Below are 16,092 nucleotides of genomic sequence, written 5' to 3' on the forward strand. Positions count from 1 at the left end.
CATCTCTGATTCAAGGTGGATTTTAAATGCATGCAGTATGATAACTAATATGTAATGCATAGAATTTTTTTTCAATAAGTATTTTGTGTTTTACTAGAAAAGAAAAAGAATGTTTTGTTTTTCGATTCTCGTCTTTAAGGATTGTGCACTATAAGAACTAAACAACAATGACTTTAACTTCTATAAAAAAGCATGTGTTCTAATTTTTTTTCTCATGAATTAAAGCCTCCTGTATAAACCATCATACTTTCTGTGGTAACTTTTTGCCAGTTTTACGCGCAAAGACTTTCGTTAACTTGCCAAATGAAAGCAGGTACATGTTAACATGTAAAGCTTTTTACACTCATACTACACAAATCACTTACAAAATAACATTGTAACGACCTTTACGAGATCCCAACAAACAACTTTTCCAGCGACAGCAATATCGAAATCCTAACCGTTTTTGAGTTATTAAGCAAAATCTTTTTAGGGCTACTGGCCCTTAATTTAAGGGGCCAGCCCTTTTTTATTGGTGTCGAATGAAAGCCCTTAACATTATGCACAACTTTTGTTCTATATGTATTTAGGAAATATTTTAAACTAAAAAGTTTCGAAGCTAAAACATGAGAAAAATTTCGCTATTTTTAAAACATAGATTTCGATTGATTAATTCGAGTGGAATAATTGGAAGAAACTAAAATCCAAAAATCAGAGGACAATATTCAAAGTGTCAATAATAAAGATTTTTAACTATAAATTATTTGCTACGGACCATTTCGGAGCCTTTGTCTGGAAACTAACGCCCCTAAAATTTTAGAAAAAGGGGAATAACTCAAAACCGGAAGTTGCGATTTCAATTTTTTTTGTGCTTTAGAAACCTAATTCAATTTACAATATACCGTGAAAATTTGAATGAAATCAGATGACAAACAAAAAAGTTATTGAGGATTTAAAAACGTCTAGAAGAAGAAAAATTATAATGAAGAAGAACCATCAGAATCAGTACAAGGTCTTCCGTTGGAAACGGAAGACCTTAAATATGTAGAACATGTTGATACATGCCACTTCTCTTTTTTGATATTTGCTTCTTTCACTTACCAATACACAGTATATCAATGGGTGGAGACCATTTTCCTGTGTAATCACAGACAGCAGTATTGTTGGCAACCGGTAGATATCCAGCTTTACATTCGAAATTGCATGCCAGTCCAGGGTAAGGGGCGCAATCGACAAAGTTCAAATGCTGTAGCTGAGTTGGACATCGATATACTTACAACAAAAAGAAAAGATAAAAAATCATTTTAGAAGCATTTGATCGTTATAAATATCAAGCTACGAGTGTTAAACTAACCTCCTTGACAAGTCAGCTGATCTGATTGGAGATTAACATTGTCTTGACAACCGCATGTTCTACCAGTTGGAGTTGGAAAACAAAAGGTACTGCATAATCCATTTTTGGACGAACAACTTGAACTTACTATGTAAGAAAAAAAACTCCATAATCATGGCGAAGTAAAATGTTTTTTTGCTTCTGTGAATTAGAATAGTATTTATTATGGCAACTTGATAAATTACCGTCCAAGTATTCATCAGCGTATATGTCCAAGCTGTCTACTCGGCCCAGCTCTGGATAATTGACCATGAACTCCATTTTCAATCCAGTTTTTTTATCTATTTTAGTGACACGTCTGTCAAACAGAGAATGAAGAACGTCATTGTTTTTTGAAGAAAAAAGAACATGTATATGTTACTTGTATATGCGTTATTTTGTACCCCAATTTACGATATTTAAAAATTAGTTTCAAAGGTCAACAAAGTACATACCAAATCTTACTGAAATTTTTAGTTAGCATTATTAATCTTCTAATGAGTAAAACAAATCCAGTTAGCTTTACATTTGAATATTTTCCTATATCTTAACATTGAGCTCTTATTCTCAAGGAGATTAATATAGTTTAAAATGACATCGATATTCCAACCCTCTCAAAGGACAAGAACTAGTATGTTGTTAGAACTTATTCCTTTTGAGCAATCAATAAAATATGTTCAAAACATCAAAACAAAACAACTCTCTTAAATAAAAAAAAGTATTCAACATATGTCTAAAACTTACTTTCGATTCCATGCCGTGTAGAAGAGATATTGTCCAAGGCTCACAATATCACTTAAAAAAGCATTATTATCAGTCACCAGAACCTGGCGATTTCCACCATTGAGGTCAGATGATTCGATGCTGTGTTTAAGCCCATCTGTCCAATACAATCGGTTTGCTACAATAGTTGATAACATAAATTATTAAATGCTAAGGAATAATTTTGCTTATATTATATAGTTACTGTTTTTAATTATAATCAGTTTAATATTGTGTATATAATTACCTGTTGCATCAATTGTTAGTCCATTTGGCCATCCAAGCGATGTTGTTATAATGTAGATATTAGATGTTCCGTCCATATTTGCTTTACCGATGCCTGTTATGTTTCCAGTTTCCGTCCAAAATAAAAGACTAAAATTGAAAAAGAGACCAGCGAACCCTTTGTCGATCACCTGAACAAATTTATTGTCAGATGCAGGGATAGCTTACTAGGATTCACTATAAATAATTCAACACGTGTCTACATTTCATGCAAAACTTGATTTATTGATCTAAAATTTACCATATATGTTATTTTTTAATTTTGTACATGTAATGATTTATAACTTCAGCTTGCAATTTGTTAAATTTTAAAAGAAGCAAAAAAAAAAAAAAAACCCCGAAAATCTTTTCTTCTCTCTAATTTCAAGGATTTATCTTATGAATAACTATTAAAACATGTTATAATTGCTTGTATCTAAATTGAAATAACAAATTATAGTATGCATTTTCTTTGGGGACCTACAAGATTGGTTTCTAAAAATAATTAAAACTAGAATTAATTTTTCTTTAAAGATTTTAATGCCTAACGGCACGCCTTAACTTTAAAATAATTTCAAAAAACCAAAACTTTTGACTAAATGCTAATTATTTTAAAACTATGTATTTTTTCATATTATAGGTAAAATTGCTTACGCCGCTTGGGCTCCAACACATGATCTTTGAGGTCATGATGTAGACAAACTTTGATTTATCATATATCTAAAATTTTATGTATAAGTTTTGACATCACAGGCAACTGGTTTCTCGAAAGACAATTTTCCAATCACCTTACCTTTTTGAAACGGGGTTAAATTCTTCCTTTAATATAATTTAAGATTTTTGACTAAAGAATGATGTATACCAAGTGTGGTTTAAATTGGCTCAGTTAGTATGGAAAAATATATAAACATGTAGAGGGAAAACAGAAGGAAAAACGGATAAAGGGACAAAAAGACGGACAAAATGTGGTCAGAAAAGCTCAAATAGGCTTTCATCTCAGATGAGGTAAACCCATTAAATTCTTTACTGGAATTTCTTATCATATTATTAGAAGTAACACTGTTTTAAAAACTACACTTCACAATTTCTTAAAAATCAAATGCTTTACCCTTTCGAAGAATAAAGAGCGATATCTCTTGGCTTATGGAGGTTTTTCATCAGAGTTTTGTGGAGCAATTTGGATCTGTGAACTACTCCGACGATACTCTGTGATATTAACGGCCCTTCAGCGGTGTAGTAGAGATTGAAGGTGGAGTAGTCAATCGCCAAACTGTTAGCGTAGGCAAAACCTGAAAATAAAATTAATGTACAAATCACTATAGGACAGAACATTTATTTAAACTTGAAATCCATATGATAAGAACAAATCATGGGGAGAAATGATTAAGAATAAACCTGAACTGTAAAATAAATGAAATGAAAATGTACAAGATAATCAGATGCTTAACAAGAGGACATGTTCTTGTAGAATAAATAAATCTATCAACATTCATTTTTAACAGAACAGTTTAAATACAGCTAACAATAAAAAAACAAATTATGCAAATACCTAATTCATATAAGATTATATAGGGATGATAGAAAGCAAATTACAAGAATATATTTTTACACATGATGTCTCAGTAACAATTATATACTGTGCAATCAAATATTTTCGCGATGAAATTATATAATATTTTTAATCCAATAATAAATAATTGACACAAAGTAAACAAGAGGCCAATGGGCCACATCGCTTACCTGAACAACAATGATAAAATTAGTTTAATGGAGTCATAAAACAAAATAGCTGTACAATGAAGTAGAGAATATTTGGATCCTTGAAATATAAAAATCCATTTCCCCTTGCATGTTCTTATGTTTATGATCAAGTCCCTTTTCTAACAGGATGATTGTGTAGTCATTTCACATGTTGAGCACTGCAGTTTAAAAAAAATCCTAAACAATTGTTTATATATGGGATATAAACCTTCATTACACTCTGAACCCCTTGTGTGGCCCAAGAATAGTCCAGGGGATAGAGTCTAAACAGTTTTAAAGAACCAGCCCTATGTCAAAATGCTTGCATATAATTAAAACCATAACATGATAACATTTCAGTTTTTGGTGAATAATTAAAATGTTTTCCTTTGTACAATTGGATCCCCAAAGCGGTCCCACTCTATAGCTACTCCTCAAGATTTTGATTTTAACAAATTTGAATCTACACTTTCTGAAGTTGTTTCCACTAAAAGATTCCTATGTAAAAATTTTCCCTCACCAGTTGTGACCCCATCCTACCTTCTGAGATAATGATTTGAACTCATTTGAATTAACCTTACTTGAGGATGCTTCCACAAAAGTTCAGCTTTTTTTGGCCAATTAGTTTTTTAAGCAGAAAGTTTTATAGACCTATATCTATATATTCGTATGTATAAATGAAACCCCCATTCTGGCCCTATCCTTCTCCAGGGGGTCATGATTTTCACAACTTTAAATCTACACTACCTGAGGATGCTTCCACACAAGGTAAAGCTTTTCTGGCTGATTGGTTTTTGATAAGAGGATTTTTTAAAGATTTACTCTATATATTTCAATGTAAAAATTTGACCACCCCCCAAATCGCTGCCCCAGCCTACTCCCGGGGGTCATGATTTACACAACTCTGCATCTACACTACCCGAGGATGCTTCCACACAAGTTTCAGCTTTCCTGGCCAATTTGTTTTTGAGAAGTAGATTTTCAAAGATTTTTCCCTATATATATTTCTTTATAAAAATTACCCCCCCCCCCCCACATTGTGGCCCCAGTCTACCCCCGGCGGTCATGATTTTCACAACTTTGAATCTACACTATACGTAGGGATGCTTCAAATACGTTCCAGCTTTCTATGCTGATTGGTATCTAAAAGGAAGACTTTTAGAGACTTTTTTTCTATATATAACTTTATGTAAAAATTCAACATCCCAAAGTGACCCTACCTTACCCCTAGGGGTCATGATTTTCACAACTTTGAGTCTACACTACCGGAGGATGCTTCTGTATAAGTTTAAGCTTTTTTGGCCGAATGGTTCTTGAGAAGAAGATTTTAAAAAAAATCCACAATTTTTTTTTTTATAAATTTCTAATTATCTCTAATAATCTCCCCTTGTAAAAGGGTGTGGTCCTTATTTTTTTGTAATTTTGAATCACTTTGCCTAAAAGTGCTTTGTGCCAAGTTTAGTTGAAATTGGTCCACTGGTTCTGGAGAAGATGTTACATCAGAGACATAAATAACATGTTATTTATGTCTCTGGTTACATGTACAAATGTGAAAAGTTTACAGACAGACAGCCAGGCAGACATACAGACGGACGACAGACAAAATGTGATCAGAAAAGCTCACTTGAGCCTTCAGCCTTGGTGAGCAAAAAAAGTGAGACATATAACCCAATCTCGCAAATTTTCTGTTAGGCAAAAAAAAATAAAAATAAAATAAAGCCCACCACCTAATTTCACGGTAATAGGTCCATCTAATTCTTTTAAAATATCAGGGGGTATTTATGTTTTAACGAAAGTCAAAATAGATTGCTCTGTATATTATATGTACCTGTGGTGTAGAATAATGTCCTTTTTTCCCCATGCACCGTTGTTGACGTGATGGTGTTCGTAGAAGTTTCAGAATAAAAGAGCGTCTTTGTTATTTTATCAAAGACTATTCCTAAAACCCCATTTAGTGAAAGAGGTAACTTGACTAAAGCTCCTGTCTGAAGATCAATCTGCAATATTCTCCCATGCGTATAATCTGTCATCACAATGAAATTCGCCAAGAGCGCATCTTCAAGTAAAAGAGAAAAAAAACATGCATTAGGTCTTTTTATTCTAACGACCAGAATTGCCATTTGAAAGTGGAAAACATGACTTTTCACGACTACAGGTGGATCTTTGAAAATAAACAAGGGAAATAGGATGTATAAGCTTTGTTTAAAAAAGCTGGGTTTTTTTAATCATGTACTTAGTATGGTCATTATAGTTCATGGGGTCCAATGTCCGTTAAGTTCGGGGATTACCCTTGATACATTGGTCAATTTCTTCGAAGAAATGTGTCATAATAACTATACATAAGAAAGGTTGTTTAAATTGCAAGCGTTTATCTTTAAAGATAATTAAGTAAGTATACAGGTGGAAATTCTTTCTATTAGAATCTCCATCTAATTAAAATTTAAAATATCCTTTTTTCTGAATTCAATATTATATTTTTGTCTTCTGACTTTCTGTCCCAGTGCTAGAATTGACTTAGAATGGTTAACTTTGCGCTTACTTCAAACACAGGGACTTGTGTAGAAAAAAACATCGTTAAAAAGTGGGTACATCGGAGGAAAAATAACAAGAGAGGTTTTTATCAGTTTACAGACGCTCTCAGCTCAGGTGAGCTGAAAAAAAACCCCACAACCCCCCCCCCCCCCCCAAAAAAAAACACCACCATCTTATTATGCAGTACAAACCAAATTAAATTAATGTCACCACCAGAATATTAATTAATCCTTTCATTGATCAAACAAAAACCTCGATTTTTATTGTTTTATGAATTAGAAATAACAATGTATGTTATTTTTCCCAGCATTAAAACATTTTAATATGAAAAAAGTAACAATGTTGTCACCACCTAATAACCTTATTAATAAATAATTTACGTATTATAATTAACTGAGTAAGTAACAATTTAAAATTTTAAATACATGAGGAAATTAAAAACTGGAAATCTTTCTGTTAAAATATGTGTGATAAATTTCATTCGGCGGAGTGAAAAGAACATTTGACCATTTTTTTTTCCGTTTCATTATTACTTCTGGTTTTTGTTTTATTCCTCTCATATCCTTGTCGTATTGTGACCAAGTAGCCATAGTGTTAGCATAATTATATATGTGATGAATTTAGGTGTTGATAATGGTTATACATAATATGAGTATGTGTGGGGGGGGGGGGGTGTAATTATCTGCTTGTATTTCAAAATAAATTAATTATTAAAAAAAACATGGTATGATGGTGTGAAAACAAATATTCCAGTTGCAAATATACGCATTCTTTTCTACCTAGAAAGGCGTATATTATTTTTGAAAGCAAGTTTTACGGAAGCATCGCCTATTGAAATAAATTAACAAAATTGAACATAAAACATTTCTTTGGCAAAAAAGACTTGTCGATGATTATGTATTTCTTTTCAGAAACATTTTGGGCATCTTGTAGATATTTTAAAGAGAAGAGAAAATTCGTTTTGATTTAAGTAAAGCGAGCATAAAAGAAATAAATTTCAAATAACAGCCATTTCCAAAAACTAACTTTTGGGAAGTAATGATCTCATAAAATTATATATAAAAGAAAAGGTCAAATGCGACTTATCTTCCAATATCGTCTAAATCTTTTTTTATCTTCACAATTTGGAAATTTCCATCACGTAATTTATTGATTATTTTTCATGTAATATATTTTTTTTATTTGAATGCGTAGTAGTATTTGAAATATATATTATGACTTCATTTATATAAGCATTCAATTGCATTTTGCATGCTATCATAAAAAATGTTTAAAATATTCTTATTTTTAAAGTAGCTTGATAATCTATTCCGAACGTTTTTGTCATTAACAAATTAGGATGCCAATAAATGAGGAAAAATATTTCAGAATAAATAGAACGTCTCGCGTGTCCTTAAAAATGAAATGATTTGCGTGCTTTTGGGGAAAAAGTACATTATATCTTTATTGTTTAATTAAACGTTCTTATATCTGAGTTAACATAACATATACGTTTATAGTAACAGTTCATACAAATACATTAACAGTATCAATTTGATTCATAAATTGATTTTTAAGAAATAATGTACAGCTCGTTACTCCTTTAAAGATTAATTTGTAATTCTTAAAAGTGGTGGTATATGTGAATGTGCTTTTTGACATATGGAAAAATAAAAATACCTTATTAGGATTATTTTGAATTATTATTTTTATTTATTTATATTTAAAACAAAACATGTCACAAGTTTGGGTAATAGATGCGCCTACATGGCTATAAAAATCAAAGTTGGGTCCCTACCACTGTCACAAGATTGATCAGATTGGAGTTGCAGACCAATATCGCATTCACATCTACGACCAGTGGTTTCTGGGACACATATTTCTCCACAACCTCCATTTAAGATATCACATGTACCTGAAATCATGAAAGGAACATAAAACAAATAACGCTTCACAAAGCATGGTTAAATTTAATTGTCACCACTTTTCATATCGTTTTCAAAAACGATATCAAATAGAATGAATTGCATCAAATAAAAACTAATCCCCTAATTTATTGAAAAATCTAATATCAATTTGGTAGCTAAACACATGTAGTAGTCACTAAAGGTTAAGTGATATTAAAAAGGATAGATATTTAATCATTGATTTATTGAGAACATTTTTAGAAAACCTCGTTTGTCTTCCTGCAAAGAGGAATCGAACACAGACACATCTTTGCAGTTTGGAAGAGTGTTCAACGTATCCTCTGCACTTGAAGCGGTCATTCTGGCAAAATAAATTGAGGCTTTGTTTATCCAACCTAGAAAGCCCTACAACATAATCAATGATCGCATTTAAATAAATATGTATTTAGATTCAAAATTTGTGAAAGCAAACAATATGAGATAAATTTACCTTATATACGAATGCCTTTGTAGCTCCGTGTGTGTTAACATGACTTTTAATATCCAAACCGCTTGTCCTTGAACTTTTTATTACCATGCTGTCTATCCAATACAGTCTGTAATTGGAAAATGTCTATAAAACACAAAGTAACAATTCTAATTTATTTATTATTTTGTTCTTTTTCAAGTGTTCCATTATTAAATTCTAATTTTCCTCTTTAACCATACTTTAGAAGTTGGGTGTTAATATTTTTTTTAAACAAACCCATTTTTCTATATTAAAAAAAATGCATTCCCATTTCAAAAACTAATTTCTCTTTCCCCTTTTTTCCTTACAATTAATTTGTAGCTCTTTTTGTCCGGAATGTTTATGAAGTTTTATAATTAACATTATTAGTCTTGAATCAGGTTACAATTTTTCCTATATTCAGTATATAACATTTACAGTATGCCTCAATAGTAATATATCGATCCATGTAGCATTGTCCTATATGAGAAGATGAATGCAACTTAATACATCCAGTCTACTTTCGTTTTATTATTATTTACCTTCAATTATCATACATTTAGTGATACACGTTTTAACAAACTGTTGTTGTGGAAAGGAAGTCAAGTTAGCAGAAAACACACAAACAAGTACACGAAAAACAAATTTTATGAGACAATAGGGTTTATTTTTAATAAACAAAACATTTTTATTTTGCTTTTGGAAACATTGTTTATACAATGGCAAATAATGAGGAGTGTTAAACTTGATTACATGCACCTGTTACTTGTGACGTCATATTGTAAAGAACTAGGTTCATTTAAGTTTGCCGATGATATCAATGTTTGTGGCACCTCTCTTGTCCAAGACCCACGGACTATTGACTTCCCCGATGTCCCCGAAATCCAAAAAAGTGTCCTGAAATACACATTGTTTCACAACATTGGTTGCTATTCAGATTATTTGCCTCAGAATACTACTACTGGTTTAAAGGGGTAAAGTTATTTTGGTATTAGCAAGATATGACATCATCAACAGTAGTTACTATTGACACAAGAGTAGGTACATTTAGCCATATGTTGTTTGAAACTAACTAGTCAATATTTTCTAATTGAACTATAAAAGGGTGCATTAAAAGGAACGGTAGTCTGTTTATGTACAATAAACTGGTATAGTAAGCATTTAACTATATGCCAAATTGGGCACGACCAATAATAGAATTAAAACTATGTAAGCGCCACCCCCCCCCCCCTTCCGAGAAATAATGAAGGTTGAAGGTTTACCTCAGCCTTAAAAAGTACATTGATTTAGATTATACTTTTGAATGTAAATGTATGCTTGTTTCGCATGAAAAAACCCTAATATGTATTAAGATGTAAGGGGGTAAAGTAAATAACAATTTGAGTTCAACATCAAACTCCTTTGAAGTGTTTAAACAAGAGGCCCAGGGGCAACATCGATCACTTGAGCAACAATAGGCAAACCTCTGATTAAATGAGCATAATAGTATCATATTAAAACATTTTGACAATTAAGGGTCCTCCACACACATGGGAAAGTTCTGCCTAAAACTCGAACTTCTAAGTTACTTAAAGATATGGATTTTCAGCATGTGTTTGACTCACAAAATGACAGAAAAATACGTTTTTGGAAAAAAATCAATTTTTAAATTGTACTACTATTCATGAAAATAAAATGCCCTGTATTTGAACTCGGGATCAGCAAATCGGTAGATTGAAGCTACACCCATTGCGCCACAGAGATAGACAACTTTTGGCGATATATAAACTATTTCATAATGCGTTCAAATTGCCATGTTGTTACGTAGTGTCATAAATAGAAATCACGGGGTGTCGATGGTCCTGAAATACAGTAGATCTAAACAATTTTTAAAAAAGGGTCATTTTTTATCTACACATTACCAAGCTCTTTTTGTTGTTTTGAATTTTTCTCTATTGCTATTTAAAATTACCCCCCTCCCTTTTGTGACCCTACTTTTCTCCAGAGAATCATTATTAAACTTCTATCTGCACAATCTGTGCATTCACACGAGTTTCAGGTCTTTTTGGCTGAAAGCTTTTCTAGAAGAATTGCATTTTTTCTATATTTTCCCAGGTAAATATTTAACACATCCCTACTGATTGTGGCCCACCCTATCCCCGGGAAATATGATAGTTTTTGAGAAAAAAGATTTTTAAAGATTTTCTCTATATATACCTTGCTAAACTTGATCCCCCATCGTGGCCCCATTCTAGCCCCGGGGACCATGATTTGAACTAACATGAATTTACACTATCTAAGAATGCTTTAACAAATTTTAGTTTTTCTGGTCTAATAGTTTTTTTTAGAAGAAGTTATGGAAAGATTTTCTCTGTATACTCTTATTCAAACCTTGATCATCCCCCATTTTGGCTCCACACTACCCCGGGGACAATTATTTAAACAAAGTTGAATCTACACTACCTTAGGATGCTTCTACACAAGTTTGAGTTTTTCAATCCGAATAGGTTTTGAGTAGAAGATTTTTAAAGAGTTTCTCTATATATTCCTATGTAAAACTGAATGACCCTCCCCCACCCCTCTACCCCCAATATGGCCCCACCCTACTCAAAGGTACTATGATTTGAAAAAAAAATTAATCTACACACCTGAGGATGCTTCCAAACAAATTTGAGCTTTCTGGCCAAATAGTTTTTAAGATGATTTTAAAAGATTTTCTCTACATATTTCTATGTAAAAGTTGATTCCCCCATAGTGGCCCCACCTACCCCTGGGCATGATTTACACAAATTTGAATCTACGCTAAAAATGCCACCACATATGTTTGAGCTTATCTTGTTAAATTGTTTTTGAGAAGAAGATTTTTTAAAAATACCATTTTTTTCATGTTTCTTAACTATATTATTACTATATTGAGTTTTAAGAGAGGGTGTGGTACTTCAGTTGAACAAACTTCAATCTCTTTCAACCAGTGATGCTTCGTGTCAAGTTTCGTTGAAATCGGTCCAGGGGTTACATAAGAAGATGAAAAGATGAAAAGTTTAAGACAACGACGCCAACGACAAAGACGACAGACAACGGACAAATTTTGATCAGAGAAGCTCATGAACTTTCAGCTCAGGTAAGCTAAAAAGATCGATAAGGAACGTAGGGTTTATGCTTACCCAATGTGGGGATCCACAGTAAGAGACGCTGGTTGTTGCAGATTAGAGTATATTAGAACACTGGTTTGCGAATTGACTGAAAACGTTCTTATACTGGACAGAGCGGGCTCTATCCATCCTAGAAGATTGGCTATCCAGTCAAAAATCAAATCTGTGAAAGATAGCTAGTACATGTATATTTTTTCTAATAATGCAATACAGGTTTTTTGAACAATGAAAATGGTTCCGTTAATTATGTTGATGTGGTTTTAACATGATATGAACACCCGGTAATTGTTAAGGTTGTAGTTTCAAATTCTTAACTGATGTTACCTTTGGCAGATGCTAACGTGGTTAAAGTGCTAGTTTTTCGGGAAATGATGTCGTATCTTTTTAACGAATTGTTTCCAGTGTCCACAAAATAGATAAAGTCTGACTTTGCGTCCACAGCAAAGGTCTCAATAATATAGCTTGTAAAACTTATAATGTGATATACAGTTGGTCCATTACTAGTTGCGTGTACTTCGTACATAGCAAATGCAGAGCTGTTGCTTACTATGAAACCCCTCTTAAAAAACCAGGACTTGTCTGAAATAAATTATAATGTAAAATGATACAGGAAAACAGTAAACAAATACATCACCAAAAAATTCGTATTCAAAGCACAATCGAAATTGCACAAACACCATAATTATAATAACAATATTGTAGCTCGCTCACATTAGCAATCATTTTTAGTATTTCTTTCTATATTCTCTAATGGAACTCTTAACTATCAACATGACGACATCATGGTTCTTGGTTTTATGATTCATAGTTATTCAAGTGGTCAATATATAAAAACGTTGATTACGTTATGTAAAATTGCTCTTGAACATCTGTTTATGTTACAATGTACTCCCAACTATATTTTTTTTCTGCAAAACGTTGCTGTGGTTTTAGAAATCTTGAATCTAGAACATACTAAATGATTTCATTTTATATTTCTGCATTTGAAGATCGTTGACTCCTTCAAACAATATTGTTGAAAATGCAGAAATATTTTGTTATAGTATATTATATCTAAATTGTTGATCGTGTCACTAAGTTTGAGCAAATATTAAAATAATTCTTCTACCGTGTATAGTGTTTTATATATTTTGAAGTCATGGTCAAATGTCATTTCAATTTTCAAAACACATATCTACAACAAGTGCCAAAGTTTATGAAAAGGTATTATGGAATTGATCTGAAACATTTTGTGACGTCATCTTCTGTTAAACCAAGTCCAGAAAATCTGTTATTGTCCTGCAACCCTCCAAAAAGTAACCTGTAGATGTCCAATAAGATCCCACTTATTAGACAGTTACAGGTGACATACTGAACTACTGCAGACAATTGGGATAAACACAAACTCACAGAAACAGAAACAGAGAGAAAAACACCACTATTTGTTTCTCCAATTTCATGGGAATTTATCAGCTTTCATGTGAAAAATATCCATGAGAATTAAGATTTACCGATCTTAACACTAAATTAAATTTCTGGCAAAACCAAAATAACCTATTGCACGAACTTTATATGTATAAATTCACTCAGTTAAAAAATCTAATTGTATCATATTTCTAAATCATGTAAGTCGAACTTGCATAATTCCATGAATTCGCATTTTAATCCATCTTCTTCCGTTGTTTGTACAACAGTAATCAATGTAATGTGAATTCGAACTATGCTCACCTTTGCACATGCTTTTTCATAACGCAATGTGGACTAGCAGGACTAATGCAAAAAAAACAAACCGATTGTTTATCTAAACATGCTTAGTCGTCTTGACAGTGTTCCTTTATTTAAGATTTAGTGTGACGCAAAATGATCTTCTAGTATTTTGGCCAAATGTTATTGTTAACTTTGATATTGCCAGGTAAATGAAATAAAGCAGAAATATCGTAAAAACTGTTCATAAGCACGAAAAAGACAATATGTTTTAAGTAAAATAAAAGCCTTCAACTTATCATTCTGTCAGATATTGTACTGTCCTCGGCGCTAACACGCCTCGTGCTGTAAAATATCTGACATAATGGACAGTTTTCTGCTTTTAACCATTACATATATTAGGTGCACAATACCTAGTTATAAATGATTATTCATAAATAAAATGGCACAAATTTATTTTCAGTTTTAAAACAGAAAAAAATTTAAAGATATAAATGATTCACATTTCTTTTTTATATCACAATCGCAAATAAAAATAGTCCGATATACGCTTTAACTGGTTTGCAAGAAGCTTTACTTAAAATCTAAAATACAAACAGACAGATAAACAGTCCATGACCAGAACTGATTTTCTTAAGATAAACCTGTGTCATGTAGTCAACTGAATGTTCACTGAATCGTTAGGAAAGTTAACTGAATTGTCTGAAAAGTTAACTGAATGGTCTGGAAAGGTGACTAAATGGCAGGATATTGTCATTCAGTCACCTTTTAGTTACCTTCCAGTCTTGTTTCATTTGACCGAATGACATCATCATGTGCTTTAAGTAAGTTATAAGAAATGTAAGATTATGTAAACATATATCATATCATATGTAGACAACCGGTTTACGCTCGTTTTATATGTCAAGATCAACTAGGTTGAATAGATGAAATGTTACCTGTACAGGTATTGCCATTGCTATCGAGATCGAAACCCTCAGAACACAGACATTGAGGTCCTGATAATGTGTTGACACACATGTGTTGGCATTTCAGGGTTGAACAAGGATCTGTGAATGGAAACAAACCCTTCAAAATCGAATATATCATATTCATGTAAACTAGCTTTTAGAGTATGATTGGTTGCGAGTGTGTCCGTCTGAGTATCAAAAAGTGCGTTTAGGTGTCAAAGTCATTAGATTGAGCCTGTTATGTTGTAGTCAAAACAAGCTAATGTGTCTAATTTAAACAAAACATATATTGATCTCCAAAACTAAAATTTGATCATCATTGTTTCTTGTAAAGCAATAAGTTCATAGAATAAACATACCGCAGACATATTCACAAAGCAAAATAATAAAAAAGGGAAGGACAATTTAAGGGTTATCTATGTATTTTTTAACCGGGTTTTCCAACGGAAAAAACCCGGTTATTAAGATGGTGAAAATGGCGGGCGGGCGGGCGGCTGCCAAAAGGGTACCCTCATTGTACGGATAACTCCTCCTACAGTTTTCAAGATAGGAAGTTGTTCTTTTGCAGATCAATTATACATATATCAAAGGTGTGCATATTGCTAGGATTTTGATTTCTAATTATTTATGAAAAAAATACCAGCTTTTGAACTTAGTCATTTTTTGGCAAAATATTGCATATAGGGTACCCTCATTGTACGGATAACTCCTCCTACAGTTTTCAAGATAGGAAAATGTTCTTTTGCAGATCAATTGTACTTATATTAGAGGTGTGCATATTGCTAGGATTTAGATTTCCGATAATTTATGTAAAAAATACCAGTCATTTTTTGGCAAAATATTGCATATAGGGTACCCTTTCACCTTATCCATTTCACTGGATACGGGTTGACATGGATTATGGATACAGTTCACATAAAAGAAAACCCGGTTTGCTGTCACATTGACAGCTTTTCACTTGTTCATATTTTAATTTTACATTTATAACTTAGAACTAAGTACAGGATTATTAAGATCTTGCATGTTTTATAGTGATTCAAAAAATATCACAAAAAATTAAAATGTCACGAGATGGTTGACGGTTTGATCTTGTCATTTTTTCTATTTATTAACACACATATATCTTAAAATAAAAAACCTATAAATAGTTAAGGAAGACGTTTACTCAGAATGGAAAAAAATTCCACTGATGATAATGAAAAACCAACTATTATGTGTTATAGACCTTATATGGAAGTGTTATTCTGTACTTTCAAAAAAGTAGGTCAATGACCTACTATTTGAGTTAATGGCCATTGAATATTTT

General features: G+C 32.2%; 1 protein-coding gene across 2 annotated transcripts in view; it reads right to left on the minus strand.

The window, feature by feature from the left end:
• LOC128164546 (low-density lipoprotein receptor-related protein 6-like) overlaps positions 1–16,092 on the minus strand; it is a 37,300-nt gene that overhangs the window by 15,540 nt on the left and 5,668 nt on the right. Inside the window, exons 6-19 of one of the 2 annotated variants that reach the window (XM_052828456.1) lie at positions 14,775–14,885; positions 12,478–12,732; positions 12,166–12,316; positions 9,782–9,919; positions 9,026–9,131; positions 8,802–8,940; positions 8,427–8,543; positions 5,946–6,173; positions 3,486–3,666; positions 2,361–2,488; positions 2,096–2,252; positions 1,558–1,670; positions 1,334–1,459; positions 1,081–1,251 (exon numbers count right to left, since the gene is read on the minus strand). In XM_052828456.1, coding sequence (XP_052684416.1) covers positions 1,081–1,251; positions 1,334–1,459; positions 1,558–1,670; positions 2,096–2,252; positions 2,361–2,488; positions 3,486–3,666; positions 5,946–6,173; positions 8,427–8,543; positions 8,802–8,940; positions 9,026–9,131; positions 9,782–9,919; positions 12,166–12,316; positions 12,478–12,732; positions 14,775–14,885 — 2,121 coding nt within the window. The remainder of the gene's footprint in view (positions 1–1,080; positions 1,252–1,333; positions 1,460–1,557; positions 1,671–2,095; positions 2,253–2,360; positions 2,489–3,485; positions 3,667–5,945; positions 6,174–8,426; positions 8,544–8,801; positions 8,941–9,025; positions 9,132–9,781; positions 9,920–12,165; positions 12,317–12,477; positions 12,733–14,774; positions 14,886–16,092) is intronic. The other variant, XM_052828457.1, reaches the window with a different exon arrangement.

Source organism: Crassostrea angulata, chromosome 10 (genome assembly GCF_025612915.1).
Source record: "Crassostrea angulata isolate pt1a10 chromosome 10, ASM2561291v2, whole genome shotgun sequence".
Classification (NCBI taxonomy): Eukaryota; Metazoa; Mollusca; class Bivalvia; order Ostreida; family Ostreidae; genus Magallana; species Magallana angulata.